Source organism: Capronia coronata (genome assembly GCF_000585585.1).
Source record: "Capronia coronata CBS 617.96 chromosome Unknown acBCG-supercont1.3, whole genome shotgun sequence".
Lineage (NCBI taxonomy): Eukaryota > Fungi > Ascomycota > Eurotiomycetes > Chaetothyriales > Herpotrichiellaceae > Capronia > Capronia coronata.
In genome coordinates this window covers 770,349-797,854 of record NW_006912895.1, presented here as the reverse complement: position 1 = coordinate 797,854, position 27,506 = coordinate 770,349, and the positions used below count along the sequence as shown (strand labels likewise).

The 27,506-nt window shown below is 54.2% G+C and overlaps 12 protein-coding genes across 12 annotated transcripts; 9 read left to right on the top strand and 3 right to left on the bottom strand.

Moving 5' to 3' along the window:
• Positions 1-64: 64 nt before the first annotated feature.
• Positions 65-1,823, top strand: A1O1_03583 (methylmalonate-semialdehyde dehydrogenase (acylating); the record flags this gene model as incomplete). The annotated part of the gene is made up of 6 exons (XM_007724484.1): positions 65-172; positions 241-411; positions 466-630; positions 702-1,500; positions 1,562-1,663; positions 1,723-1,823. The coding sequence occupies 6 exons, from the start codon at positions 65-67 to the stop codon at positions 1,821-1,823; spliced, it is 1,446 nt and encodes a 481-aa protein (XP_007722674.1).
• Positions 1,824-2,336: 513 nt separating this feature from the next.
• A1O1_03582 (uracil phosphoribosyltransferase) lies at positions 2,337-3,038 on the bottom strand (the record flags this gene model as incomplete). The annotated part of the gene is made up of 2 exons (XM_007724483.1): positions 2,337-2,529; positions 2,608-3,038. 2 exons carry the CDS (start codon positions 3,036-3,038, stop codon positions 2,337-2,339), a joined length of 624 nt encoding a protein of 207 aa, XP_007722673.1.
• A 903-nt stretch (positions 3,039-3,941) lies between these two features.
• Positions 3,942-5,552, top strand: A1O1_03581 (uncharacterized protein; the record flags this gene model as incomplete). Its single annotated transcript, XM_007724482.1, has 4 exons — positions 3,942-4,103; positions 4,221-4,548; positions 4,657-4,830; positions 4,909-5,552. The coding sequence occupies 4 exons, from the start codon at positions 3,942-3,944 to the stop codon at positions 5,550-5,552; spliced, it is 1,308 nt and encodes a 435-aa protein (XP_007722672.1).
• A 1,010-nt stretch (positions 5,553-6,562) lies between these two features.
• On the top strand, positions 6,563-8,449 carry A1O1_03580 (GTP cyclohydrolase II; the record flags this gene model as incomplete). The annotated part of the gene is made up of 4 exons (XM_007724481.1): positions 6,563-6,724; positions 6,997-7,953; positions 8,031-8,175; positions 8,307-8,449. The coding sequence occupies 4 exons, from the start codon at positions 6,563-6,565 to the stop codon at positions 8,447-8,449; spliced, it is 1,407 nt and encodes a 468-aa protein (XP_007722671.1).
• A 916-nt stretch (positions 8,450-9,365) lies between these two features.
• A1O1_03579 (uncharacterized protein) lies at positions 9,366-10,140 on the top strand (the record flags this gene model as incomplete). Its single annotated transcript, XM_007724480.1, has 2 exons — positions 9,366-9,401; positions 9,556-10,140. 2 exons carry the CDS (start codon positions 9,366-9,368, stop codon positions 10,138-10,140), a joined length of 621 nt encoding a protein of 206 aa, XP_007722670.1.
• Positions 10,141-10,725: 585 nt separating this feature from the next.
• Positions 10,726-11,838, bottom strand: A1O1_03578 (uncharacterized protein; the record flags this gene model as incomplete). The annotated part of the gene is made up of 1 exon (XM_007724479.1): positions 10,726-11,838. The coding sequence occupies one exon, from the start codon at positions 11,836-11,838 to the stop codon at positions 10,726-10,728; it is 1,113 nt and encodes a 370-aa protein (XP_007722669.1).
• Positions 11,839-12,647: 809 nt separating this feature from the next.
• A1O1_03577 (uncharacterized protein) lies at positions 12,648-14,033 on the top strand (the record flags this gene model as incomplete). Its single annotated transcript, XM_007724478.1, has 1 exon — positions 12,648-14,033. One exon carries the CDS (start codon positions 12,648-12,650, stop codon positions 14,031-14,033), a length of 1,386 nt encoding a protein of 461 aa, XP_007722668.1.
• A 304-nt stretch (positions 14,034-14,337) lies between these two features.
• Positions 14,338-16,136, top strand: A1O1_03576 (uncharacterized protein; the record flags this gene model as incomplete). The annotated part of the gene is made up of 3 exons (XM_007724477.1): positions 14,338-14,545; positions 14,600-15,097; positions 15,145-16,136. The coding sequence occupies 3 exons, from the start codon at positions 14,338-14,340 to the stop codon at positions 16,134-16,136; spliced, it is 1,698 nt and encodes a 565-aa protein (XP_007722667.1).
• A 1,486-nt stretch (positions 16,137-17,622) lies between these two features.
• On the bottom strand, positions 17,623-19,520 carry A1O1_03575 (uncharacterized protein; the record flags this gene model as incomplete). The annotated part of the gene is made up of 2 exons (XM_007724476.1): positions 17,623-18,049; positions 18,109-19,520. The coding sequence occupies 2 exons, from the start codon at positions 19,518-19,520 to the stop codon at positions 17,623-17,625; spliced, it is 1,839 nt and encodes a 612-aa protein (XP_007722666.1).
• Positions 19,521-21,404: 1,884 nt separating this feature from the next.
• A1O1_03574 (amidophosphoribosyltransferase) lies at positions 21,405-23,198 on the top strand (the record flags this gene model as incomplete). Its single annotated transcript, XM_007724475.1, has 1 exon — positions 21,405-23,198. One exon carries the CDS (start codon positions 21,405-21,407, stop codon positions 23,196-23,198), a length of 1,794 nt encoding a protein of 597 aa, XP_007722665.1.
• Positions 23,199-23,683: 485 nt separating this feature from the next.
• On the top strand, positions 23,684-24,304 carry A1O1_03573 (uncharacterized protein; the record flags this gene model as incomplete). Its single annotated transcript, XM_007724474.1, has 1 exon — positions 23,684-24,304. The coding sequence occupies one exon, from the start codon at positions 23,684-23,686 to the stop codon at positions 24,302-24,304; it is 621 nt and encodes a 206-aa protein (XP_007722664.1).
• A 727-nt stretch (positions 24,305-25,031) lies between these two features.
• Positions 25,032-26,906, top strand: A1O1_03572 (uncharacterized protein; the record flags this gene model as incomplete). Its single annotated transcript, XM_007724473.1, has 1 exon — positions 25,032-26,906. The coding sequence occupies one exon, from the start codon at positions 25,032-25,034 to the stop codon at positions 26,904-26,906; it is 1,875 nt and encodes a 624-aa protein (XP_007722663.1).
• Between the last annotated feature and the right edge of the window lie 600 nt (positions 26,907-27,506).

Genomic DNA, 27,506 nt, shown 5'->3' with positions numbered 1-27,506 from the left:
CGTGTTGGCAAGAGTATCGACTGACATGAAGAGGCAACAGAAAACGCCGTCAACCACCACCAGGATGGAAATCGACAATGACTCTATGGCTACGCCCGCCGTTACATGCAATCTCGTCAACAACGAGCTCAGCTTCTCGCGCACGCGGGCGTGGTTCAAAGTCCATGATCCAGTAGCACTCGCCTCTCCTCTCCCTTCCCGTCCTCAACCGCCCTTCTTGGTCTAACATGGATTTTGTAGGCCACCCAGAATTTGATCACGAGAGTGCCCAATTCGACCATCTTGGAGGTGCAGAAAGCGGTTGCAGCGGCGGAAGCGGCACAACCGGCCTGGGCTCTGCTTTCCTTCTCCAAACGGAGGCACAAGATGCTGACTCTGCTTGATATCATACGGGAGAATACGGCCAAGATTGTAAGTCGGCCGAACCCCGGGTTTAGAGACCTCTGCTGACATGACGGGAATCAGAGACATTGCCTCTGTAGCGAGGTCGGTAAAACTCTCGCAGATGCTGATGCTGAGATCGAGCGTGGCTTGGACGCCATCGAGACGGCTTGCGCCATCAGCAATGAAATGTTTGGAATTCACATGTCCACCGGAGCAACTGAGGTTCACACGCTCCATGAGCCGCTGGTACGTATGAGATGTCCCTACTCCTAATGTTCTCACAATCATGTAGCACAGCAACGCTGATGCTTGCTCAGGGGGTGTGTGTCGCCATCACGCCGTTTAATTTTCCCCTGCTCATACCGTTGTGGTCCATCCCGTATGCGCTTCTGACTGGAAACACGTTCGTATTGAAGCCCTCGGAAAAGACGCCAACTGCGGCCATGCTCCTGGCAAACTATTTCGTGCAGGCGGGGTTTCCGCCTGGAGTGTTCAACGTCGTCCATGGGAGCTCTTCCGTCGTGGATGTCCTTCTATCTCAGCCGGCAGTGAAGGCTATCACGTTTGTGGGTTCGGATGTGGCAGGTGAGCGGGTTTACGAACATGCAAGGGCGACCAGGAAACGCGTCCAAGTCGAATGCGGGGGCAAGAATCACGGCGTTGTCCTCGAGGACGCGTCAAAGACCCAGACGCTCTATGCTATCGCCGGGAGTGCCTTTGGGGCGGCAGGGCAGAGATGTATGGCTCTAAGCGTTATTTTGTTTGTCGGCTCCACCAAGGACTGGATTGCCGACTTGGTGGAGGTGGCCCGATCACTCGTTATCGGTCGTGGCCTCGAAGAGGGAGTCGATGTCGGCCCATTGATCACACCAGCTGCAAAGGAACGAGTGGAAGAGATCGTCAATTCGGCTGAGGCAGAAGGCGCGCAAGTGTTACTGGACGGCAGGAACCTTTCCGTCGACCGTTACGCCGACGGTAATTTCTTCGGTCCGACGATCCTCTCTAAAGTCCGTACATACATGCAATGCTACCAAGAAGAGATCTTTGGGCCCGTCCTGGCGTGTATGGAGGTGGCCTCGCTGGACGAGGCCGTTGAGATTGTCAACGAAAACAGATGTGAGTGGCCTGTCTCCTTCACCTTTGCCCACTCAGCTCCCTAACAGAAAGCCCATGACAGATGGGAACGGCTGTACGCTGTTCACTGCTAGTCCGGTCAGCGCGCGAGCATTCCAGCAGTCGGTGAACATTGGTCAAATTGGAATCAATGTCCCAGTCTTGGGTAGGTCAACTGGCTATCTGACCCGAGCAGACCCTAAGATACTGACGAAACCATTTCAGCCACGTCAGGCCCTGTTCTCCGAACGAGCAACAAGGATTCTTTTCTCGGTGGTAGGTCCATGATTGTCCTCAAACCGCTCTTCGATTGTTTACGATGCTGAAAATCCTTTGGGACGCAGACCTGAATGTCAACGGAAGGAGTCGCTGGCAATTCTTTACCTTGACCAAGACTGTGACATCGCTATGGCGGTAGTCGACCAGTCTTGTGGCTTCGGCTTTTACAGAAGGATATGTCGTTCTTCGAGACTACCTGCGTTGACTGAATGGACACTACCTGGCGCGCACTTTTGGCTTGCCCGCAATCGGGAAGAGCGTTGTCACACAAGTATAGGACGATCCTTTTCGGACCCTAGCTTCCGAACACCACGATCAGACGTTCAAGACTGCAAGGGATGGCGGTGCTAGAAGCGATTTGCTACAACCGTCCAACGTCCGCATCGTCAACGCGATGATTCCAAAACCCAGAACATGTCGTCTGCGCTGGTTCTTGGAGAGATATCAACAAAAATTCATTTCAATCTTTTATATGACGCTGTCATATCTGGCTGGTTGGGCTACCTGTCTGTCGTCAGGAGTGCCCCCAGGCATGCGGCCTCATCTCGACTCCACACCCTTTAGTTGGTTGTACCAAACAGTCGATCGCCGATATCCCCCAGTCCTGGTTGAATAAATCCCTTGCTGTCCAGTCCCTGGTCGACCGCGCCGACGATAAACTCGACCCCCTCGGACCAGGTGCCTGCCACGGCATCCAACCCAGAATTACTGGCCAGAAGGGAAACAAAGGTGATTTTCTCCAGACCCCAGTCTCTGTTTTTTGGTCATACTCTTTTAGCAGATGGACTTGATGGACATCACGAGAGGACAGCGGGAAGGGGAGATACTGACTTGAGAATCTGGATGCTGGCAGTGGCAGTGCCGCCGGTGGCGATCAAAGGATCCAGGACATATCCGTGCTTGATTCGGGGGCTCTTGCGGGGGAGCTTGTTGTAGTACTCGACGGGTTGAAGGGTCTCCTTCTCTCGGAACAGGCCCAGGTGGTAGATGACATTGTCGGTGTCACTGGGGAGTTGGGAGACGAAAGGCTCCATCATGGCCATGCCCGAGCGGAGGATGACGATGATGGCAATCTGCTCATTCGGCGACGGCGGCGTGATGACGCTCTTGGCCAGGATCTGAGTGATTTGCCCGACCAGATTCCGAACCTGTGACGAGCGAAGCGACCGATCCCGCAGTTGCTCCAGTAGGGCCGAGGCAGAGTCGTCTTGCAGGATCCTGGTGTTGGGCGGCATCGTGGTCAATTTCAGGGCGGCAACCATGGTCAGCAAACCCCAATTGGGCCGGCTGGGAAACTGGTGTTGGACGAGGGAGCAAAGATGAAGAGACTGACGTCTGTATGATGGAGGGCGTAATGTTATGCGGTAGACTGGAGTGAAGGGGAGGATGGGACAGGTTGGACTAAGTAGATACTTTGCAACCACAGTTTCGTTTATTCCGGGAGACTGCTTGCTTGTATGGATAATGGGTCACCGGTGGATTGACACGCTTCGATGCTCATTAAAAAGAGCCCTTGCAGGCAGTGGGCATACTTGGGCATACGAGAGATAGGGCGGGGACGTAGGAGGTTCTTGTGGGATTCCCTAGGCACTAGAATCTCAAGGGCAGGATGCTAATTAGATCTTTGTATAGCATTGCAGTGTTCAGATAGTAGATAGTAACATTATAGTAAGTATCGATAAGGTAAGCTGCAATACCTTCGAGGGCTGATAACAGATAAGAGATAAGAGATAACAGCGACTCCCCACAGCGGCCACGACGCAGTCAGTGGAGATGGACAACAGCGACACGGTTGCATCGCTTATCACCATTTTATTGCATACTTCTCCATGCTGCGACCAGCTTACGATACATCCGCTACCAGCCTGAAATCAGATAAACTCGATCCTCCATTCTCCTGTGTGGGGCATCTCGTCGCCGGCATTGTGGATAACGCAATAAATATCAAGCGAAGGTGGCATCGAATCACGGGTGGGCTCTTGAAAATTGCATAGCTGATCGAAAAGAATGTCCTGAGTCACGGATGCAGCATACTGGCTATTACCGACGGGAAGAGGCTGTTTAATGAATTCCCTTTTGTGATACGAGGGAGGGTTCAGTTCTCTCGGCCGAAATACGGACAGCAACGACGAACAGCAACGACGACAACCACCACTACAACGACAATGCAAGTCACACCAGAAGTAAAAGAGCTGCTCAGCCTCCAAGCCGTGCGAAGGCAAGCTCAAAAAGTCCTGGCCGCCGCCGAAAGGGGAGAACTGCTCCATTTTGATTATGACGCCGACGAGATGTCCAGCGTTGCCGATTTCGTGTCGGGCGTGATCGCGGTACGTATGAACCGAGCCTCTCCTAATTCCCCTCCAACATGACCATTGCATTGTCCCGCTGTCGCGAGGCTTTACATCGACAAGGATCCAACTTCTGACGTGCTGGGTTGCGGACAGCGCGACTTTGGGCCGGATCGATATCACGAAATCCCACCTCATGGCCGCTGGCAGCATTTCGATGTCGGCGGCGTTCCGCGGGTCGCGCCACTGCTCGCCCGCTGGAAAGACAACGGCTGTACCGACGAGATGGAACTCACCCGTCGCTTGATCGACCTGTTCTCCGTCTCGGTTTTGCTGGACGCGGGCGCCGGGAATGTTTGGCGATTCAACGAGCCCGGCCATGACCGCGTGTATTCGAGAAGTGAAGGCATCGCGGTCGCCTCTCTCTACATGTTCACCGCAGGTGCCTTTACGACGGATCAATCCAATCCGGAGAGTGTGAATGGTATGTTTGCTGTTCCCCCCTCCCATTCCCGCCCCATCCTCATGTCCCACACCGCCTTTCATATGTGAAAGTCATCAGTGATATGTTTCCTAACCGTCAAAACCATAGGCCAAGGGCTGTCACAGTTGGACGAAGCCACTTTCAGTCGACATTTCCAATTGTCACCACAGAACCCCATGGTGGGCGTCTCGTCCCGCGTCCAGCTCCTCAACCGCGTGGGACAAGAGTTACGGAAACTCCCGGCCATTTTCGGCCCGGAGGGTCGTCCTGGCAATCTCGTCGGTAAGAGCGTCGCATCCCTTTCCACTGCTCACTTTATCCGGACATGACTAACCTTTGAACGCTTGTCCCTCTCGACAGACCACCTGGTCAAATCGGCAGGATCTAGCAAGGTTCTTGACGTGGAGCTACTCTGGTCATGCTTGCAACAGCTGCTGATTCCTTCCTGGCCCGAAGGCCGCACCCGCATCAACGGACAGCCCATCGGCGATGCATGGCCGCTGCAAGTGCTGGCTCACGAGGCCGAGAAGCAGGGAGAACCACAAACCCCAACAACGTCGATCCAACCATTCCACAAGTTGACGCAGTGGTTGGCGTACTCGCTCATGGTGCCGTTCGTGAGGATCCTCGGCCTCGCGTGGACTAACCAAGGCCTGTTGACCGGACTGCCCGAGTACCGCAACGGAGGCCTGTTTGTCGACATGAAGGCTTTGCGTCTCAAGCCCGAGGCCCTGGCCGAGGGGTTGCGAGCGTCCGGGGAGGAATTGCCCGGGTTCAGCGCGTCCGGCGATGTCATTGTCGAATGGCGGGCCATGACGGTGGCGCTGCTCGACAAGCTCTACGCCATCATCTCCTCACGGTTAGCGGCTCAAGGCGTCCAGTTGAGCATGGCGCAGATGCTCGAGGCTGGGTCCTGGAAGGCCGGACGCGAACTTGCGGCCAAGTATCGCCCGGCTACCGGTTCGAGCCCCATCCTCATCGAAGGCGACGGGACGCTGTTTTGAGAGGACTACTATAGGAGACATGGAACAAAGCAAGCTGTTGCTTGCCCATCTACTCGAGGTCGGAGCAAAGCATAGGGTACGAAACAAAAGTCAAAGTTTCCCTGCCATCTTCGCTCTCCATGGAGGTTTCCTAGGAATCACCCTAGTCATTGCTGTAGGGTAGATTCCCGACGTGCTTGAGCTTCAAGCCAACATCCCACAGTTCTGGTGAGCCTCGGGATAGCTCTGGTATGATGCTGCATGGCCAATAACTAGTAGTCGGTGGTATTGGATGGGTCACAAAACCTACCTACTGGACAACGGTTCCTTGGCCCGGTCGCATCGTCACGCCCTGCTCTCAGCTACAAGTTATGATACCTAGGCAAAGTAGTAATACTGAAGACGTATGCCTTACCGTGAGGCTCATCACCAATCTCACCAAACCTCAACTTGAAGTCGACGAGAACTCAGTACAAATTGTCCGCAGCCTTGGGATCCACCTCTGGAGCCTGATTGGACAGATCAGTATTCCCCCTTTTCCCCCTACCCCCCCTTGAAACCATCTCTGATTGGTCTCTCCCAGTCCCCATTGCGACTCCTCGAGATCCTTCTTTATCTCGTTATCGTCACTCCACAGATTGGACATATTCTTCCCTTCCGCGCTGACCCTCCACACCTTGGTATATCTTATCTCGCCTTCCTCCACAGTATAATTGAGTCACAATCACAATCAACCACGGTTCGAACAACGTAGCAGTCATCACAGCAAACCTGGACTGTGGAGCTACGTCCAGCCGTTCCGATCAGCAGCTCTTTGTTCAGTCAGATCAGCTCTACCGACAGTAACCTTTGCCTGCAGGCCAACGCTGGCCACTCCCTATCGAGCTGCCCCTCTAAAAAGAATGCCCACTCTGGGTTGAGCACGGCGAAGATTCTCAATCTTGTATCTCCTGCCAGGTACACTGTTCGGTCTGTCCACAACATAAATTACTTGGTACAAATAGGCCTTCAGGGAGAAAAGGTCCTCCAAGATGAACACCACATACTCTCTGGATTTAGTCGAGCCCGAAGCGCCCTTGCCCAAACGCCGCAAAACCAACGACATGGCCAAAACCATGGTGCAGGGAAACGCCGAACAACAGCAGCAGCCTTGGTCCAATTCGATCAACAATCGCTACAAGGGCCGCATTATTGTATGTGCCTGGCCTGTGCCTCCCCCCTTGCCTTGGCCTCTAGCCTTGCTGTGCTCTCCTTCATGCATCTCTCCCACTTACTCTTTCCTTTCTGTGGCGTTCCATGTCGTCCACATGGTGCTGCTACTATTACGGGGCTGTTGATTGTCTATCATGTCTGTTACTGTTGCTGCTCTGCTGCTGCTCCGAGCGGGCTCGATCGTTCAACACCTCCCGGAAGTGTCAATAAAAACCAAGAGATCTTTCTTTGCTGACTTCATCTTCCCAACCAGTTAACAACATACCCCGGACAAAGTGTGGTTGACCCAGTCAGCCTGAACTGGGGAGCAGCCGATCCACAGGAAAGAGGACCCGTCCTGGTATCGCGACATGGCGAGACGCTGAAGAAGCGCAACGCCATCGGCGCCCATGGAGGCAGCTACGGGATCTACGCGGCGCTGGCCATAGCGATCGGGGACCTGCCGACGGACTTCCGGCCCAACTTCCAGAATACGCAGCCGACGTTCAGCCCGCCGCAACAACCGGCGTGGGGGGACGCGAACAAGATCGTGTCCATGGACCCGTTCGGCCACGAGGTGGTCAAGAACTACCAGAGCTACCTAGACGCGGGGCTGGACGTGCGGCCGACCATCGCCATCACGCGCGCCAATATGCGGCTGTCCGAGGTCACGGAGGCCGTGCGCGAGAACCGGCTGCAAGTGGACGGCAGCGTAGTGGTGAACGCGTCCGGCGATGTACGCGTGACCAAAGTCGCCGTCGAGCCCGTCTGGTACCTGCCGGGCGTGTCTAAGCGGTTTGGCGTCGACGAAGGCGTACTCCGCCGCGCCCTATTCGAGCACACCGGCGGCAGCTACCCGGAACTTATCACGCGGCCGGACATTAAGGTGTTCTTGCCCCCGATCGGCGGCCTGACCGTCTATATCTTCGGCCCGCCGGAGCGCGTATCCGACCCGAACGTCAAACTAGCCCTGCGCATCCACGACGAGTGTAACGGCTCCGACGTCTTCCAGTCCGATATCTGCACCTGTCGCCCGTACCTAGCCTTCGGTATAGAGGAGGCTATTAAGGAGGCCCAGAACGGCGGGTCCGGCGTCGTCATCTACTTCCGTAAGGAAGGTCGCGCGTTAGGCGAGGTCGTCAAGTACTTGGTCTACAACTCGCGCAAGCGAGGGGGGGACACTGCGGACAAGTACTTTACCAGAACTGAGAACATTGCCGGCGTCAGAGATGTAAGTCTTTCTTCTTCGGGGTCGGGGGTTTTAGCTACCATCTACCACACACAAAAAGAGACTAATCAGCCTTTTAGATGCGTTTCCAGGCTCTGATGCCAGACATCCTTCACTGGCTCGGCATCACCAAGATCGACCGGATGTTGTCAATGTCCAACATGAAACACGACGCTATTGTGGAACAGGGCATTCCTATCTACGAGCGCGTTCCTATACCTGATCGTAAGTCTAGAACTCTTTCTGTTCACCTTCTCAAAAACCCTTTCCCTTCTCCGTCCTCTTTAACCCACAAGGAAATCATATGCATACACATATATACACACAGATTTCTAACTATCTTTGTCTTTTTATAGACATGATCCCAGAAGATTCGCGGGTCGAAATCGACGCAAAGATCAACGCCGGCTACTTCACCACCGGCAAGCAATATACCGAGGAAGAGCTCAAACACGTCAAAGGCCGAGGATGGCAAGGCTGGGAGGATGTGACGCATTAGAGAGCGCGTTCTTTTGCTCTTGCTCTTGCTCTTGCTTTTTTTGGATCTTCGGCATCAATATTGAAAATGCATTGCGCGGGTAATGAAGGTACTAGTAAAAGAAAGAGAAGACAAAAATCTCATGGATGCATAGGAGGTATGATTACGGGTGTTATGTGTACAGTATAGTACTACTACTACCAAGGTAGTCAACTCTGGCTGCCTTTGAGATCAATCAAGAGGAACCCGGTCCACAAACAAAGGGAACGAGTTTAATCTCGTATGTTTGTATGATTATGCATTCCTCCTACTTCAAGGACCGTATGTAGAGAGGTATGCGTTCAAACTCTGCTTCTCAGAGCTTTACAGTACTCTGTCTCCCAGACCTATCGCTTTGGAGCACAAGGAACAGTAGCAAAGGCCATGTCGAGAGTAGATATCAGCTTACAACGGACCTGCCCTGCCACAAGAGATGCAGTACGAGGCTGAGGCTGATGTCGGATGAACATCGGGCTATACAGGTATGGCTCTCGGCAAAGTTGCTCCATGTAGTGCAGTGCAACTTGGTCCTTATGCTCCGCGTTAGTGCAGTTTCCTGCGGCGCCGTTCGTCGTCATCGGGCAGTTGGCAGTCACTCACTGGCAGCCGAGACTCCAGATACAGACGGTACCATCGAACGGCATCGAATACACACACACCTCCAGGCTACTGACTACACATATAACATCAAGCAACTTGAACGACAGACGTCGGATCTCACGCCGCCAACAACGTGCTGACTCTCTCCTCCTTGACAATTCTCCATCGACTCCAGTGCCCGAATCATCACATCTGTGCATCAGCCTTCTCCATAATCCCCTCGCAACGGAAGTTAGATAGGCAAGACAGCAGCCATCTGCGATCAACCTACCATTCAATCCCGAGCAGTACTCCAAACATGTCTGGCCTCGAGAAGGCGCTGTTCAATCTGAAGGTATGTTTTCTTCTTCTTCACAACTGCGGCGGTGCCAGCTTCCCGCTACCCAGGACAATAACAACTCGCTTGTGGCACTACCCTCCCGCTGCAACTGTTACCTGTCTACCTGGAGATCCAACGTCTACTGACGTCCCTCCCTGTCTGTCTGCAGTTTACTTCGAAACAACTCAACCGACAAGCCGCCAAAGCCGACCGCGATGCCCGCGCCGAGCAGGCCAAACTCAAGAAAGCCCTGACCCAGACCCCTCCTCAACCGCAAATCGCCCGCCTGTATGCCACCAACTCAATCCGCAACTCCCAGCAAAGGATCCAACTACTCACCCTGGCCGCCCGGATCGACGCCGTCGCGGCGCGAGTGCAAACGGCCATCACGATGCGGACCGTGACTGCGTCGATGGCACAGACTGTCAAAGGAATGGACGTGGCCTTGAAGAGCATGGACCTGGAAAAGATCGGTGCCGTCATGGAGAAGTTCGAGTCGCAGTTCGAGGACCTCGACGTTGTCTCGGGCTATTATGAAGGCGTGGCGGGCGGCGTCGAGAGCCAGCAGATCGGAGTCGAGGGCCAGGGCGAGGTCGAGGCTCTGATAAATCGCGTCGCGGACGAGGCGGGCGTCGAGCTGTCGCAGGAAATCCAGCAGAAAGTGCCCGAGCACGAGCTGGCTGCGGCGGAATCTGCGGACAGGGCCAAACTTGAAGAAGGGTTGGGTGATAGGTTGCGGGCGCTGAGGAATTGATGTGCTTATGGTTATGGGGTTGGTTCTGAAGGCTATGCAGAACTCAAGATGCTCTTTATCACGACTCTTTTGCGCGGAGCACAATTGTTACAAATCCAACACAGGAAACATGAGACGTATGTATCCAAGGATCTCTGTTCCGTTCGTCTGAATTGATCTATTCCAACTTACGTTGGGCTCTATGATTACAGATATGCTTCCCTTTTGACCGGTCAAGACATTCCCTGATATAGCAGTCCCTTGCATGTAGGGAGTGCTGTTATTCCAGGCGGATGGAACACGTCCCGGTGGAAAACTAACGTAGGCCATCCAAGTGATACCGCCCAGGGGATGTTGTGAAAGCAACCTCGGACCATGCAAGGTTCTATCAGGCTTCTCAGCGAGCATGGCTAACCGTGGAGTTGGAAAAGGTGTCATGATTATTTTCAGGCCGGCATTGGAAGCTAGACAAGGTGATAATATGATGCCTTTGCCATCACATACTTTGATTTCCATTTCCACAGTAGAATCCATACTCCTTTCAAATACAGGGTATCAAATCTCATTTTCGATAGCTTTGCTTCTGCCTGCCAGTTTGCTTCCACGTTAGCTGTTCGACAATGCGGCGTCCAGCACGGTTTTCCATTGCTGCCACCTCCGCTCAGCCAACGTGACCATGTTGACCATTTCCTCCACGCCAACATTAGATCCACCGTTCTTCTCAATGCGTAATATTAACGATGATCCCTTCCCACCGCCAGCATCGACAGTGATACATCCGGTCTCGGCACACGCCTCCTCCTCAAATCCATCCGTGTCCATGAGCACCCAATATGGATCCTGGTGGCCGTCTTGACCAAGCACCCTCTTCTCGGGGACAAAGACGCCAAAACTGCTCGGCACAGGGATCCCTCTCAGACTGAGTTTCCGCGCATCTGCCACTTCAGCCGAGCAGAGCACTTGTTCCAAATCGGCGTCCCACCATGATTTCGGGATGATTGTGTCTTTGAGGGCAGCATAGAGCGCCAGCCACGCGGCATCGAAGACCGACCCGCCATGGCTGATGCACATCATGTCGACGTAGAGTGTCCAATAGGCTTTCAGTTGCGGATCGGTGTCGATGCCGAGCTCCAGATCCTCGGCCTGCGCGGGCGGCGTGTAGATGATCTCGAGATCGGAAGACCGGACCAGCTGCGACGTGTGCAGTAGCGACAGCAGCCGTTGCGAGATGGACTGGGCTTCGGTCGAAGGTGCTGCGTTTGCAGGGTGTCTCGGTGAGCAGCCGGTGGCTAGCTCGATGTTTGGGACAACCAAGTTGTAAAGCGAAATGGGCGAGTACTCCCCCTCATCCTCTTCTTTATTATCTTTCTCGGTGTCGCCTTGATACCGAGTATCCCGCACTACAGGAGCCGTCGGTGTATATGAAGCGCCGGCCTTTGTGATTCTGAAGCTGGGGATCTCGGTGACGGGCAGAATCTCGGCGCGGACTCCACAGACAATTGTGGTGGCGCCGATCTTGACCAGCGAGGACCCATTGCAGTGTGCCAGGGAGCCTACGTTGAGCTGGATCGGTCGAGGTTCAGAGGGTGTTCTGCTCGAGGGGCGTCTCGGCGGACTCTGTTTGAGGTGCGCGTAGAGGAGGGCATTGGGAGAGATCAAAGGCATGGCGGAGGCCGGCACCGACGGGTCGGGGGACAGAGGTGAGATGATGGAAGGCATTCCTGGCCTTGGAACCGCAACGATCTATTTGTCATGCATATTCCAATCAATTGTCTCTAGTTCGGGGAGTAGGGTTGGAGAGTGTAGTGTTGCGGTCAACTGGAGTCGTGCTTCAATTGATGTTTGTTCTCTTGAACGCAACTGGAAGCGAATTTGGTGTTTTTCTGCCCGGCAATACAAAAGGCGGTGGTTCAGCCTTGGCATACAGAGTATAAGGGCGAGAAGCGGTGATTATGGCATGCGATGGACACACCCGCTTACAGATGGGAATACAGTGATTCCCGTATTGCAAAGACACCTATCAGTCCATCTACGCCTTCCTGTCCTTCATGGTCCAGACTGCCATCTATCCGCGCGGATTAGTGGGCTTTGCGGCACGGTGCAGAGTTTCTGGGCCGCCGCTGGATCTAATGAAGCATATTTGCTTCGGAAAGAGGGAGGCTGAATGCTTTAGCAAGGGAGCATCATACCACCAACATTGTCGACTGGCACGAATGACATCTGGGTGAACGCCCTGTTTGAACATCACAACTCGGTGTTGTAGCCTTGATGCAGTCGGATAGGTATGCGCAACGGTCAACGAAACACCGAGTCGGCGTTCGGGGCGAAGAGCGGAGAGGCAGCGGAGAACGGCGATTGATTGTGTCGATCGCCAAAGGGCGCCACTCCAGGGTAGACATCAGGCACAGGGAATACGTATGTAGGTACTTATATGTGTTATCGACACCTCTGGCTTTGACGGATGTCCCTTCAAGTCCTCGACGAACAAGTGAGAAATCTTCCTGGCATTCATCTATCTCTAGGCCAGTATGTCGACTGTCATCTTGGGCGGAGGCATTATCGGGGTCTCGACCGCCTATTACCTCGCGCAGCAGAAGAATACATCCTCATCTCCCCAATCCATCCATATCATTGAATCTTCACCAGCGCTGTTCGAATCCGCCAGTGGATATGCTGGAGGCTTCCTCGCCCTCGATTGGTTCGTCCCGGAAGTGTCAGACCTCGGGGCGCTCTCTTACAGGCTGCACCGTGAGTTGGCCGAGAAGCACAACGGTCCCAGGAGATGGGGATATAGTGGGAGCCATGTCTACAGCCTCACTCTGGAGGAGACGGGCGTCGATGGGAAACGCAAGAAGACCAGAGGCGAAGACTGGTTAATCGAGGGCACAAGCCGGGCCGGACTGGTGGGGGTCAATTCCGAAGCGACCAGACCCCGTCATGTTCCGGGCGCGGGCACTCTCATGAATGCCGATGGCACCCCGGCTGTCTTCGCGCCACATGTGGGAGGAACCCTGGAGACGATTGCCGGCGCGGAAGAATGTGCGCAGGTCGAACCGAGAGAGTTGTGCCAGTTCTTGCTGGATGAGTGCAAAAAGATGGGCGTCCAGGTGCACCTGTCTACAAGAGCTTCAGCCGTGTTGACCGACGAGAAGGGTGTCTTGACCGGACTGAAGTTACAATCGACCAACCCAGAGACCCCGTCGGTGAGGGAAATCGATTGCAAAAACGTCGTGATAGCGGCCGGGGTGTGGACGCCGAGAGTGTTCAAGACATTGTTCCCGGAGAGTGGCTTGAGTGTCCCCGTCCAAGCCCTGGCTGGACACAGCATCACCGTGAGGTCGCCTCGGTACACAAAACCGTTCATTGACCCTCTCAAACGGAAACTCGGCGGCGGAGACGACAACTGGCTATGCTACTCCATCTACTGCCCTCCTGGTCCGCATTTCTCGTACGCCCCTGAAGCATACGCACGTCTAGCCCGCAATGGAGAAGCCGAGGTTTGGCTCGGTGGCTTGAACCATAACGACCTGCCGTTGCCGGAACTGGCGGTCGACGTGAAGAAGATGATCGACCCGGAAGCAATCAAAGATCTTCGCAAGACCACGGTGCAGCTCGTAGGATTGGCCAAGAAAGGCGCTGATTTGAACCAAGATGACCTCGAGACTATTCGGGAATCACTTTGCTTCCGGCCGGTGAGCTCGACCGGAAAGCCAATCCTAGGAAAAGTGCCCGAGAAGTATCTCGGCGGTGTCCATACTGGCAACGGCGGGGTCTGGATTGCATCAGGCCATGGCCCGTGGGGAATCAGCTTATCCTTGGGGACTGGTTTGGTTATGACTGAGATGTTACTGGGAAAGAAGACCAGTGCTGATGTTGGACCGTTCCAGGTCCCTTACCTTAGCGCAAAGTTGTAGGGATCTCGTACCGTATATATATGTATATATCGAGAATGAGAAGCAGAAGAACCAGTCTGTTACCTGCAACATGTTCCTGGAGAGATAGATGTTGCTTAGATGTATGTCGTTGTCGCCGGAGAAATCATTCTTCCGAACCCCGTGCCAAGCAGTTCACGCTCCGCGGCCAGACCTTCATTGAACATCAAGTTCAATTGAACATGGTAGCAACATGCAAGTTGGTGTGAGACCCAGAAGAGATCCGACCCTGATATCGCAGTGCACAAGAGCCGGAGACTGTGGCTGCATGTCCAGCTAGAGGCTGATGCGCTTAGATCGGGGCCATCGTGACTGGAGGGACATATACCTGAAGAAGTCTGCGAAGGCCATCCTACGGCGCTCGCAGTTCTCCCCTCACTATGGAAACCCGTACATCTCGGTCAACAACTCCTTGCTGCGGCCGGAGTATTTGCTGGGACGACTGAAGCATGCCGAAAGGCTGCACAGGAGTACGGCCAACTGGAACAACTACAGTGAGTGAATCTGTCTGCGTTCCGTCTGTGGCTTGACTGACTTCTTCTGGACAGATGCGCTGAAGTCTGCCAACGATGGTTACACGGCCGCGATCAAGGACAATATCCTCACGAAGCAGTTGCCAACAACATGTGCCTCCAGAGTGCTCAAGGGGTTCTGTCCTCCTCAAAATGCCACGGTCACAAAGCTGCTGGAAAAAGCAGGCATGATCGTCTTAGGGAAGACCAATATGGATGAGTTTGGCATGGGCTCGCATTCAATCAACTCTGCTTATGGGGCTGTGACCAACGGTGACCCGCGGCGCGCAAGTGCCCTCTCAGTCGGTGGGAGCTCCGGCGGCAGTGCGCTTGCCGTGGCCCAAGATCTCGCCCACATTGCAATCGGCACCGATACTGGAGGCTCAATTCGACTGCCTGCGGCCTACATGAGCCTGGTTGGCTTTAAGCCATCTTATGGTATGATATCGCGATATGGCGTGGTGCCGTACGCCAACTCCCTAGACACCGTGGGAATCATCGCGAAGTCCGCCGCGGATATCAGACTCACATTCGGTCAGTATTATCCGCAAAAGTCATATCTCCCAAGTTAATCGATACAGATATTCTCCGGAGACCGGATGCAAGCGATCCCACTTGTCTGACTGCTCAGTCTCGAAAGCGAATACAGACGGCCAAGAACCGGCGCAGGGTGTCCGTACTGGAGTCCAACATTCTCTTCACCCCGGCCTTTACTCCTCGAGAAATAGCTCCCCCTGCACAGCGAGCTAGGGCACGGAACATGTTTCTTTTCCAACGGAGCTTTGCCCGACGTATTGGTGTTCCGTTAGAGTACAATATCGCCGAGATGCATCCCTTGGTTCGCTGGGCCTGGACGGCAACATTGAGCCATTTGCAGATGTACGGGTTCGAGATTGTTCCCATTTCGCTACCATCCACCAAGCATGCGCTGTCATCATATTATGTTCTTGCTCCCGCCGAGGCCTCCTCCAACCTAGCCAAATACGATGGTGTTCGATACGGCACTCCGCGCACTCGTCCCTCCGACGACGATGCTGGCCGCCTTTTTTCGGGTTATCGTCATGACAACCTGGGGCCCGAGGTTCAGAGGAGAATCCTGCTAGGCACATACAGCTTGAGCGCCGGGGCGATGGACAACTACTTTATCCAGGCCCAGAAGGTCCGGCGCATGGTCCAGAAAGACTTTGATGCTGTTTTCAGAATGCCGCATCCTTTCCACGAAGAAGCTCCTGTCAACAAGGACGGCGTGGATGTGATCATCGTGCCCACCGCACCGACGCCTCCGCCTCATGTTCGATTTCTGAAGGATGCCGGTCCCGTCGAATCATATATGAATGATGTCTTCACAGTCCCCGCCAGTCTGGCAGGACTTCCAGCAATATCAGTGCCTGGACCTCGACATCCTGATTTTCCATGGAAAGCAGAGCGGGCGGTTGGTATACAAGTAATCGGGCAATATGGCGATGACTTCTCTGTAATCTATTTCGCACAGAACTTCCTCACCAACTTTCATAACATGAAGACCTTGGATCGGCTACAACATGACAAAATGTTCCAGGAATCCGCCTACTAGTGCGAATACGTGGATTTGTGCCGGGCACCCTCCTGGTACACAAGTGTACACGCCAACACCAGGGTTGGGCGGATGTCTATGTGCCAACACAGGGGAACGTGATCGTCGTCTCTCTGATCAGACCTAGTCGTCGATACGCTAATGGCAGAATGCAAGACTTGGCGACTTCCTGCGCAAGTCGCACATTCAAATACTGCGTACTACTGCTCAGTGTCTCTCTCCATCGACTCACGCGACTCATCAACACGCCTCATCTTCATCAAAGCGAACCTTCCTCATCAGTTCATTAACTGTTAGTTACGAGACCCGCTTGTGAGACGCGCCTGTTAGACCACGTCTGTCAAGATGATGGCCATTACGACCCCGTATCTGTTCACGCTGGTGCTGCTGGGAAGCCTTGTCTCCGTGCTCCTGGCCTTCTTGATCGTCGAATACGTGATCAAGCGCGCCTCACCAGTCACCAGACAGACTAATCCAGTCTGACCGCGACAAGGACCCGAATGAACAAGATGACCGTAAGTATTGACTGCCAGGCTTTTCTTTCCAATCCCGCTGACAGTAGTTCACAGGACTGAGATTCGGCCTCTGAGCTTGACCCGCGACAATGAGCTGATAAAGAGAACCACCCATCAAATCAGAACTATGGAGCTGGAACCACGCAAGACACCAACGAGTCAGCGCGACATAGCTTTGTGGAACTTGCCGAGCAGACCACTTTATCGCCCTACCGACCAGCAGCACCGTTTACCTTGTCATGGTTTCACTCTCCCCTCACTCAGCTCTCAGCTCTCAGCTTTCACACATCCTCCTCCACTATCGACAATCTCCAGCTACAGCTACGGCCCAGGGCCACTCATATGTCAGGGACAGTGGGTGTCTAGGCACGTTTGTAACCAACAACGGGAAGAAGCGTGTGGACTGGACAGAATGAAGGGTGAATGGACTGGTGGAAGATGAAAATGGAATTCACCATTCGGGATGTGTGATACCAAAGTCAGGTTGTGGCATTGAGTCCTCCACAATGACCCAAGGCTCTCGAGGATGCGATTCATGTTGTATTCGACAATGTTGTTACTCTAGCTCACATAATGATAATTCCCTCCTGTCTGCACTCGGAGCACTCGCACTGCTTGGAGAAAGTCTCTTCAGCTCGAAACTGCGCAATCCGTCCTACGATTTGCCAGAGGCGAGTCTGGCAGAAAAGGCTTTGGGGAAACTTTGATCAACCCGCTCTCTTCGTTCGTATTCATGCAGCCCGTACGTCGGTGGTCGACGTCTCACGATGTGTAGCATGCCTTCTACAGTGTCATCACCACCCATATCCATATGCGCACACACCAACGAGCACGGCATCGGAAAGTACCCATGGCAACTTTTTCTGACCATTCCCCAATGCAATGTGTGTCACTGACCGTTCTGTTCTGCGACAAGACTTTCACGAGTTTCTCATTCAATCTTCTGACCTCGCTGACTTCTTCCACCGTCACTAGCCCAGCCTACTCTGCCTCATCTCCTCCAGATCTGCCTGTTCCAGACATGTGCGCAGATGCCCAAACAAAGCGGCAGCAAACACCGGGGGCACTGCATTGCCGATTTGACGCCGCTGCTGCGTGGGCGTGCCAGCGAAAAGGAACTCGGGCGGAAACGTCTGCAAGCAAGCATGCTCTCGGACGGTATACGATCGCAGGCCACTCGGGTGGTAGACATTGTCCCCTCCACCGCCGGTGGTGATTGTGCCCGCGAGTCCGGCTGCATCGATTGCGCGCTTAGGCGCATCAAAGGAGCGCGGTATGTCATGGTCTACCGCCAAAGGGTCGATGTCATAGATCGCCGAGGCAATGGATGGGAATGGCTTCAGACCAGCCTCGAGACCGTGGGTAGGCAAGATGAACGGCGGCAATTTCTCCCCTGGGCTTAGAAGGTAGGTCAGTACATTTACTTTGACTCCACGAAGTGTATCATCACATCTTACCCGGAAGCAATGACAATCAATCGGTCTCGAGTCTGCGGCACCCCAAAGCGTTTGAGATCCACAATCTTCCAGCGCACACTGTATCCGTTGTCGATGAACATGGTCACCAGCTTGCGAAGCCAACCTTGATGCTTGGGATGCTCCATGCCGGCTGCCTCCTCCAATGTCGCCAGTCTTGGTTTGCATAGTCGCAGTATATCGTCTACGCTTGTCAGAGCAGCCCGGTTCTTCTCATTCAGTTGCTCGTTGGGTGTCGTATTCGCCGGCGAAAACGGTTGGCATGGAGGGCTGAGATGTGCGATGTCGACAATGAACCTTCGTAGCCATCGCTTGGCTGCTGCGAGGAAGTCTGAGACGTGCTCTCGTCGTGCTTGGACCCCGGTCTCCTCAAAGTTGAACGAGTACGTACGTATGGCGGTTTCGTCCAGATCAAACGCCCATTTCGGTACCAGGCCAGCCTTGACTGCTCCACAGGTCGTGCCACCAGCTCCACAGAACGAATCTCCGAAGGTGTACTTCCTCCGAACGTCAAAATCCCCATCTTCATTGATCTGATATGTTTTGTGGCTTCCTAGCCAGTCCTGGGCGAACTCAGCACCGCGCCATCTCTTGCGGATTTCGGAGTCCGGGATACGAAGTTGAACATGCTTTCTGAGAGTGCGAGAGATTATGGTCAGGCTGTCTGCCTCGTGTTCTCGCAAATGCTCAATCTTGCCTATCTTATGCCGGTAAGGCTCGTTGTGCTTTCTCTTCAAGTCAACAGGTGGGAGACTGCATTTCCAGCGACAGAAATATACTGGCACGTTATGAAATGTCTCAATACTGTGGCCAACATTGAGGTCCGCATACAGCTGGTTTGTAAACAATACCTTACAGTTCCGGAGAACGTGTGAAGGGCTAAACCCGACCTTGTTCTGGTACTCCTCGGTGCCAGTATTTTCGTCAAACCGCATAACCCAGGTTAGCTCACCCTCCATTTCTGGCATGAGCAGCTCCTCAGCAGTGTGAGGGAGTAGTCTCTTTCCCTGAATAAAGGGTTGGTTGAAAAAGTCAATGCCAGTGGACTCGATACGGAGAAACGACCCGTCCTGCAATTCCACATCATTGCCTGGATTGAGATTGATGTGTGCGGCTGTTGGCTGTCTGGTAGGTAAGGTGGTTCTATTAGACTGGCATGATATCCCCTGAACTTGTCGGATATGTCTGATCTTCTGAACTCTCGTAATCTCAATCTCATCTTGCATGATGACATCGTCGTCGATGTCATCGCCATCCTCGATCTCGACTTGGTAAGACTGGATGATTGACGTTCTCCGGGGGCCATGGTTGGTGGTTCTTTGGGTGTGAGTTTGTCGTTGAATGAGGTGGGTGGCTGAGGACTGCACCCTCGACACAGTGGTCTCGGTTCCCATGTCTCTCAATCTAGTCTCACTGTCCAAACACAAGTTGGAAGAGAATACCGCTGTAGACTCGGGCAGAGGTTAATCAGTTGTTGCTGCAGCTCTAGAAAAGAGAGGAGCCAAGCCTAAGGCAAGAGATGACTGAAAAGCTCAGGACAGTCAGAGGTGAGAGAGTTGGACTGCAGGACAGTGTGAAAGACCTGGCTGAAGAGGTGTCTGGTAGAGACAAAAATCTGGAATCTCTGAAGAACAGGATGACACTGGAAACAGAAAGAAGTTGACCAGTTTTCATCAGAACAGGTTGATGAAGCACCAACAAGTCGTTCTGACAAAGAATGAAGAGGATGAACAAACCAACCTTGATCAATGAAGAGTGGAATTGATCTTGGAGAGTCATAGGTCGAAGAAGCGAGAACGGGACTGTCAACAAAGAAGAGAGAGAATGAGGGTACTGGAAGACAGACCAAGGTAGAGATGACGGGTTGACCAAGGTATATCTCAGAGAAGCACGTTCTCCATCTCATATTCACTCATGCGCAGGGTCTTCCAAACAGCAGCAGCCTGGGGTCCTAGTAAAGCAGTTCCGTGGTGGACCAGCCACGCATCTGTCGCCATGGTTGACCGAGAGGCAAAGCCAAAGGATGAGGGCTGAGATAGGCCAACCCAACGCCTGGAGAGATGTCGGGAGTCTTGGTCATTTTGCTGGTGAATCAGATCATGAGAAACAGAGACTCCCGCAAAAGGCCATTGTAGGTCCGGAGATCGTGTCAGCCATGCTTCTGAGGAATCCACGCAACTCTTTCATGTTTGCTCTTGCCAAACCCACACAGGGTTTGCATTGTGCCAGACACAACAGGGCATCGAATATTGTGCCCCATACTCCTTTCTTGTAAAGGAATGCGCAGATATAGGAATATTCCATCAGGATGTATTGTGCAACTGTTTGTGTGGTACTGATCGGTCGTTGATTAGGTACTGCGAACAGAGATGCTGGCACGTCCAGCTGCACGAGGCTGAGAAAAGGGGTCAGGGGCGCGGAATGGAGATAATCCGGTCCGTAAGTCTCGTTGTCGCTATACCTTCCTCTCAATTGTCACTCAAGCACCCACTAGTACGCCAAAGCACTCTAAATGAGGGGCTGTGGAGGCTAAAGACCCTCGGGAGCTTGCTAAAAAGAATTTCCTTATCCGAATTACCGACTAACTCTGGACTACGCCTGTTTGGGACTAGCTGCTCACTAAGGTCGCGTCAAGATTCAACCCACCAACGAAATGCGGGCGAAAACAGGAGCCAAAGGTAAAACGCCTCACTCACTGCAGTTCGAGTTCCCCGAGTCCCAAAACTTTTGCAAGCCCAAGCGTTCCTCCGCTCTCCTGTCGCCGCCGCCGCCGCCCTTCAGAAGAAATACTAGTACTCCATCGCATCCTGAACTGCTGCTTTCCTTTCTAAAACTTTCCAACATGTCGTCTGTCCGGATATTCCAGCAGTCACCGCCCTCTCAGTGCTCGAGCACGTTGACCTCCACCGGTCCCTCAGAATTTTCTCATCCGCTTCACATCCCCCACCCTCTCTCGGTCCGAAGCGGCCTGGTCCTCGAGTCTTCGCCAGCTTGAGACGCTCTTCACGCGACCTTGACCATATCACCACTTCGAATGAGGCTTTGTCCCTCTGATTCTTTTAGACTAGGTGAGTTACGCGCCACCGGGCCCTCTGTACCATAGGATGATCCTACGATATTTGTTTTTAGATGTTAGACTTCATAAAAATTGTTGCTGAGAAAAATCGGGTCTGATTGGGTTGCATTTGGAACACATCAATATACAAGAGAACGGCAGAGAACTGTGTTGGGCTGACCTGAGTGAGTGCAGAACACTCCCCCCTTGACTCCGACTCAAGATGTGCGGTATTCTTGCTTTGATCCTTGCCAACACGGCTTCCACCTCCGCCGCCATCGAGCTCCATGAAGCCCTGTATCTCCTGCAACACCGCGGGCAAGACGCGTGTGGAATCGCGACATGTGCAACAGGAGGAAGAATATACCAGTGCAAGGGGAATGGCATGGCTGCCAGGGTGTTCCATGATGGCGCAAGAGTCGTCGACCTTCCTGGCTTCATGGGCCTCGGTCATCTGAGATATCCCACCGCGGGCAGCAGCGCAAACGCCGAAGCCCAGCCATTCTATGTCAACAGTCCCTACGGGATCTGTCTGGCACACAATGGCAACCTGATCAATGCACCCGAGTTGAAACGTCACTTGGATCTGGAGGGGCACAGACACATCAACACCGACAGCGACAGTGAGCTCATGCTGAATATCTTCGCCAATGAGCTGAATGAAACCGGCAAGGCTCGCGTCAACGATGACGACGTGTTTGCTGCCCTGAGCAGAATGTATGAACGGTGCAAGGGCGGCTGGGCATGCACCGCCATGATTGCTGGCTACGGCTTGATCGGATTCCGAGATGCTTTTGGCATTCGTCCCTTGGTCCTGGGATCCCGCGACTCTGCTGATGGTCCGGGGAAGGACTATATGATGGCGTCCGAGTCTGTGGCACTGGCACAGCTCGGATTCAGCGTCATTCGTGATGTGATGCCGGGCGAGGCAGTCATAATCCAGAAAGGTCATGAACCGCACTTTCGCCAAGTTCAGGCGCGCAAGGCATATGCACCCGACATTTTTGAGTACGTGTACTTCGCCCGTCCAGACTCCGTCATGGATGGAATCAGCGTCCACCGGAGTCGTCAGCATATGGGGGCAAGACTGGCCGCCCAGGTCAAACGCGTGCTCAGTCCCCAGGAACTGGAGGAGATCGATGTGGTGATTCCAATTCCAGAGACTTCAGTCACTTCGGCATCCGTTGTGGCCAAAGCACTGGACAAAGAGTACTGTCAAGGATTTGTCAAGAACCGATACGTTTTCCGAACTTTTATCATGCCTGAGCAGAAAGCCCGACAGAGGGGTGTCCGGCGGAAGCTGAATGCGATGGCCATGGAGTTCAAAGATCGAAACGTTCTATTGGTGGACGACAGTATCGTCAGAGGCACCACCAGTCGGGAGATTGTGACCATGGCCCGAGAGGCTGGTGCCAAAAAAGTCCACTTTGCCAGTTGTGCTCCTCCAATTGCCCACGCGCACATCTACGGCATTGATTTGGCATCGCCTCTCGAGTTGGTTGCACACAAATATCACGGGGCTGAGGCCGTGGCCAAGCACATCGGAGCCGACAGTGTGGTCTACCAGACATTGGACGATTTGAAAGGCGCCTGTCTTGATGCTGCGAGAGAGGCCAACAGCCGGGACGCCCCTCAAGACTTCGAGGTTGGCGTGTTCTGTGGCAAATATATCACACCAGTGGATGACGACTATTTTGAACATCTGGAGCGGGTCAGAGGACTGACGCGCAAGATGAAAGTTATGGATCAGGCCAGGCAGGCTGTTGCTCAAGGCGTGGCAGGCGAAGACCAGATCCGGCTTGCCACCAGCGGAGCCGTGGTCAACCGCGCCGGTCAAGTGGTCCCCGCCGTCAATGGCAATGGCAACACGCAGAAACCGTCTTTCCATGGTGACGGCGTGGACGTGTCACAGCAAAAGCCTGCGGCTTCGCATGAGCATGAACAACACCAGAGCCCCGCTCCTCGAGATCGAATGGACATCAGTCTGCACAATCTGGGTGATTTTCCTGGGGCGTGATTCGGGTCAGCGGTTCTATTTACTGTAAAACGAATGGCTTCGTGCATGGGAACACGGCGCATTGAAAAAGAAGGTGAGGCGGCGTGGCATGACTTATCATGAACTGAATATCATTGATCTTGACAGCATTGCGATGGAATATGTCTCCTTCTGGCCATCGTCCAGGGGTGCTCCTTGTTCTATTGAACCCATCCTTTGCGAAGTAGCAGCAATGAAGGCATCACTTCCAAATTGTCGAACGGGGCGCGCTCTTGCGTGGGTTGTTTGTGCAACAACAGCTCTTGCTTTGCGTTTGCGTTTGGCTCGACATCCAGCATTGCGCTTGCCTTCCTCGACCAGCGGTTTATTCAAAAGCTTCCCTCCGCTCTGTCACGTCTTGTCTTCCGCCTTGCCCAGATTGTCCTTTTTCAAAACCTGCAGCTCATGCTGAACCGTTTTGGAGTCGTTCATTGACATCAGCACACTCGTTGCCTTCATGAACAAACATGCTTCCATCCATCATCTTCTTGATAGCCGTTCTCCTCCCTGCACTGTCTGCTCTTCCAACTCAGGACGCCGGCGATGTTGCCGACAACCCCATGTATTCCGAGCCACCATCATGCCCTGGAACTCTCCCATCGATGCCCGACTTTGAATTTCCCCATCTGATCATCCCCATCTCGTCCAGTAACCCGGATACTGCATACTCAAACACCCTGACTCCTTTCGTCACCGCCGGAGATATATCTGAGATCTTCAACTTTGACATTCCCGAAAGCCGCAACGGGCAGCGCTGTTTGATTCAGTTCTTCTTCCCACACCTGGACCAGCTGAGCACATCCTTTTTCCAGCTCCGTGGCTTTGGAACCTATAGCTTCTCCGAGTCACCTCTTGGAGACGGCGCAATCGAGGGCAACACCACGTTCAATGCTCGACCGTTGGCGGCGTACGTTCACGGCTTCCCCAAGGCAGTCAGCATGCAACCGGGAAATGCGTACACGATTGGGACCACTCTGTGCGTGCCGGGCAGGATCAGCCTGACGATGAGTAGCTCCGACAGCAATCTGGCGTGGTTTCAAGACTTCAACCCGTGTCCTATTGGGCTGTTCATTACATACTCGCCATAAAGAGACGGACTCGAAGACAGCAGACGCAGGAGGATAAGCAGCTGCCCTAGTGGGCCAAACTGTGAGGGATGCCATCTCTTGACGCGATGATGCGAATCTCGGCCGACGTCGGTTGAGGGTTGACTGAAGGGATTGGTAGGCGGGGAGGATGAGCGGCCGGGATAAATGGATGTGATGGTTCGAGTTCGGTGGTTCCGGTGGTTCCATCAGATTACTAGCAGACTGTTAGCGAGACCAGCCATCTTGTATGAACGAACGGGTGTCCAGGCTTACACTTAATTACCTTCCATACTACTACCATTGATTGATTGACTGCGCTGGTGATGAGGAGGCTGGTTGTTTGATCTGGTGGGGCGCCGCAGTCTCAAAGATGCGTTGCTCTGTTATGATTGCATCTCAACGCCCGTCCTCCTTCCAATGAATCCTGCTATTACCTCTTGTCCGTTACATATTGCGCCCTGTTCATGCTCGTGTCCTTTTTTCTCTCGCTTCATTCTCTTGCCTGCAGCGTGTTGCATTGTTTCGCGCATCTTCGCCGTCCGCATCACACACTTGAGTCGATGGAAGTTCTGTTGCGACAGCGACAGCGGATTTCCTTACGAAGGCGGCCTTGCCTAATGACATTGACCTTGACCTTGACCTTGAGCTGACGGGTGGCATGCTGAGGACATAAGACAGTTACTCCTTTGATGCAACGCACGGACCGACGTCGACATTCAATTCCACAATGTCGCATACTCCCGTACCGCGATCGTCTGTCGCCAGCGGCCTCGTGCCTCCCGCTCCACCCCCAGGTTATCCTCACAGTATGCACGGATCAGGCGTATTCCCCCCACCTCACAGCGCCGTCCCCAGTCGGCCTCAGTCGCGCATTGAGCCTCCTCCACTGAGCTCGACCATTGGACCGATGCCGGGCACGCTGGAGCGGCCCATTGCCGGACCGCGAAAGAGACTCATTGTCACCTGCGACGGCACGTGGCTCGACGCGGACAATGGGCTGATGAACGGCCAGAAACAGCCTCCGTCCAATGTGTCGCGAATCGGCTGGGCGATCAAAGACACCTCAAGAGACGGGATCCCCCAGATCGTCAACTACCAGGCAGGGGTGGGCACGTCAGGGGGCCCGGCGGCGCGGGTCGTGGGAGGAGCCACAGGGATGGGGTTGAAAGAGAACATGCGCGAAGCATACACGTACCTGGCCATCAACTGGAGGGCGGGCGACGAGATCTTCCTGATCGGGTTCAGTCGCGGCGCGTTCACGGCACGAAGCATCGGCGGCATGATCGGGGCGTTGGGCCTGCTCACGCGGGAGGGACTGCCCAGCTTCAACGAGGTCTTCGAAGACTGGCAACACCGGTACGACGAGCGGTACGAGTCCAAGTTCCCCAACACGCCGTTTCCCGGGAAGGGCCCGTTCGACCAACACTACGTGCACGAGCTCGCGCGGCGCGGCCTGACGACGCTCAACGTGCCCATCAAGGCCATCTGCTGCTGGGACACGGTCGGCAGTCTGGGGATCCCGCGCCTCGGCTGGATGGAGGCTCTGCACCTGTCCAACCCGAACATGCACGACTACGACTTCTACGACACCCGACTGCACCCGTGCATCGAGAATGCGTTTCAGGCCCTGGCGCTGGACGAGCGACGGGGTCCGTTCTCGCCCGCGCTGTGGGAGAAGCGCGACAACGACCGCACGAATCTCGTGCAGGTGTGGTTCCCCGGCGTGCACAGCAACGTGGGCGGCGGGTATGAAGACCAGGAACTGGCCAACATCACGCTCGCATGGATGATCTCCAAGATGGAGCCGTTTCTGGATTTCCGGCCCAACTTCCTCATGAGTCTCTGGGAGGAGAACCGTGCGTATTACAAAAGCACCGGCCAGAAGACGAGGTGGTGGAGTTTCGGCGAGCTGTACAACTCGTTCAAGGGCTTCTACAGTCTGGCCGGCTCCAAGACCAGAACCCCGGGCAACTACTACCGCACCGATCCGTATACCGGCCGGCCGACAGGCAAGAGGCTGAAAAACACCAACGAATACATCCACGCCAGTGTCCGGAGTCGTTCAGGTCTTCAAGGTCCTGGCTCTCAGGATCGAGGCGTCTACGATCCCCCCGCTCTGCGGGACTGGACGTTCGACACCGAGTTCGTGCCTCCCGGCCAAGGGGGAAACGCGGATGGACTGCTCGTCGTGTGGACCGATCGAAGCACCAAGCGCGGCAACAACAACACCACCACCGGCAAAGGTGGCGGGCAGGACAAGATTCCCGAGGCACGTCTGTCAGAGACCGAGCTGGTCCTTCTGAGACAAAGTCCCCGCGTCTACGAGTACATCTCGGATCTGAGGCCGCCGTCGGCGCCCAAGGAGAAGAGGAGGTCGCGCCGACACGACGGCATGCCGCCCGAAATGGCCGGGGCGGCTGTCGGTCCAGGTCCAGGTCCAGGCGCCGGATTCCCTCCGCAGGCCGGGCGGCGGAGTAGTGGGAAACTGAACCCAGATGGCTTGCCGGATACAGATGAGGATCGACGCCGGAGGAGACGGAGAGAGAGTCGCGATCCAGATCGGCAGCGCCATCGCCGCAGTCGACGCTACGATGACGACTGAGTTGAGGTTTGTCAAAGGGAATATCAGCTCGGGATCAACAGATTCCTTGCGTAGATATGGAAGAAGTATACACATCAATGTCGCAGACAGCCACCGACCTGATCGACCTTGTTCGAGGAGCACCCCCTGAGCCCAGTCCATGTCAGCTGCACTGATTGGTTAGCTGCGCCATGGGCCACGAATCCTACAAAACCTCAAACCCGAACTCGACCCAGTCGACAAATACCGGCCAATGCTCCAAGGTACTAGAGAAGATGTCAGACGGTTGCTGAGGCTGACTGCTACCACTGCCACGAAGGAGCTATGGAGTGATTCGAGGCACACAACCATGCTTCTCACCTCTCAGCCATTACGTGGTTGACTGTGACCCGAAGCGGTCGTCAGCCCACAGCATCATGACCGCAAGGCAAGCCGCGGAGGGAGAAGGGGAGGAATGAACTAAGGAGGAAGAGGGACAGGGAATTTGGTCAGCTGAAAAGCAATATAAATGTACCGGCGGAGTGCGCAATTGGACCTGTGTGACAAGAGACTTCATCTCACGGACCTGTTGCTCTGTCTTTCATCTAAGCTGCGTGTGTTTTGGGTAGCTGACACCTCGAC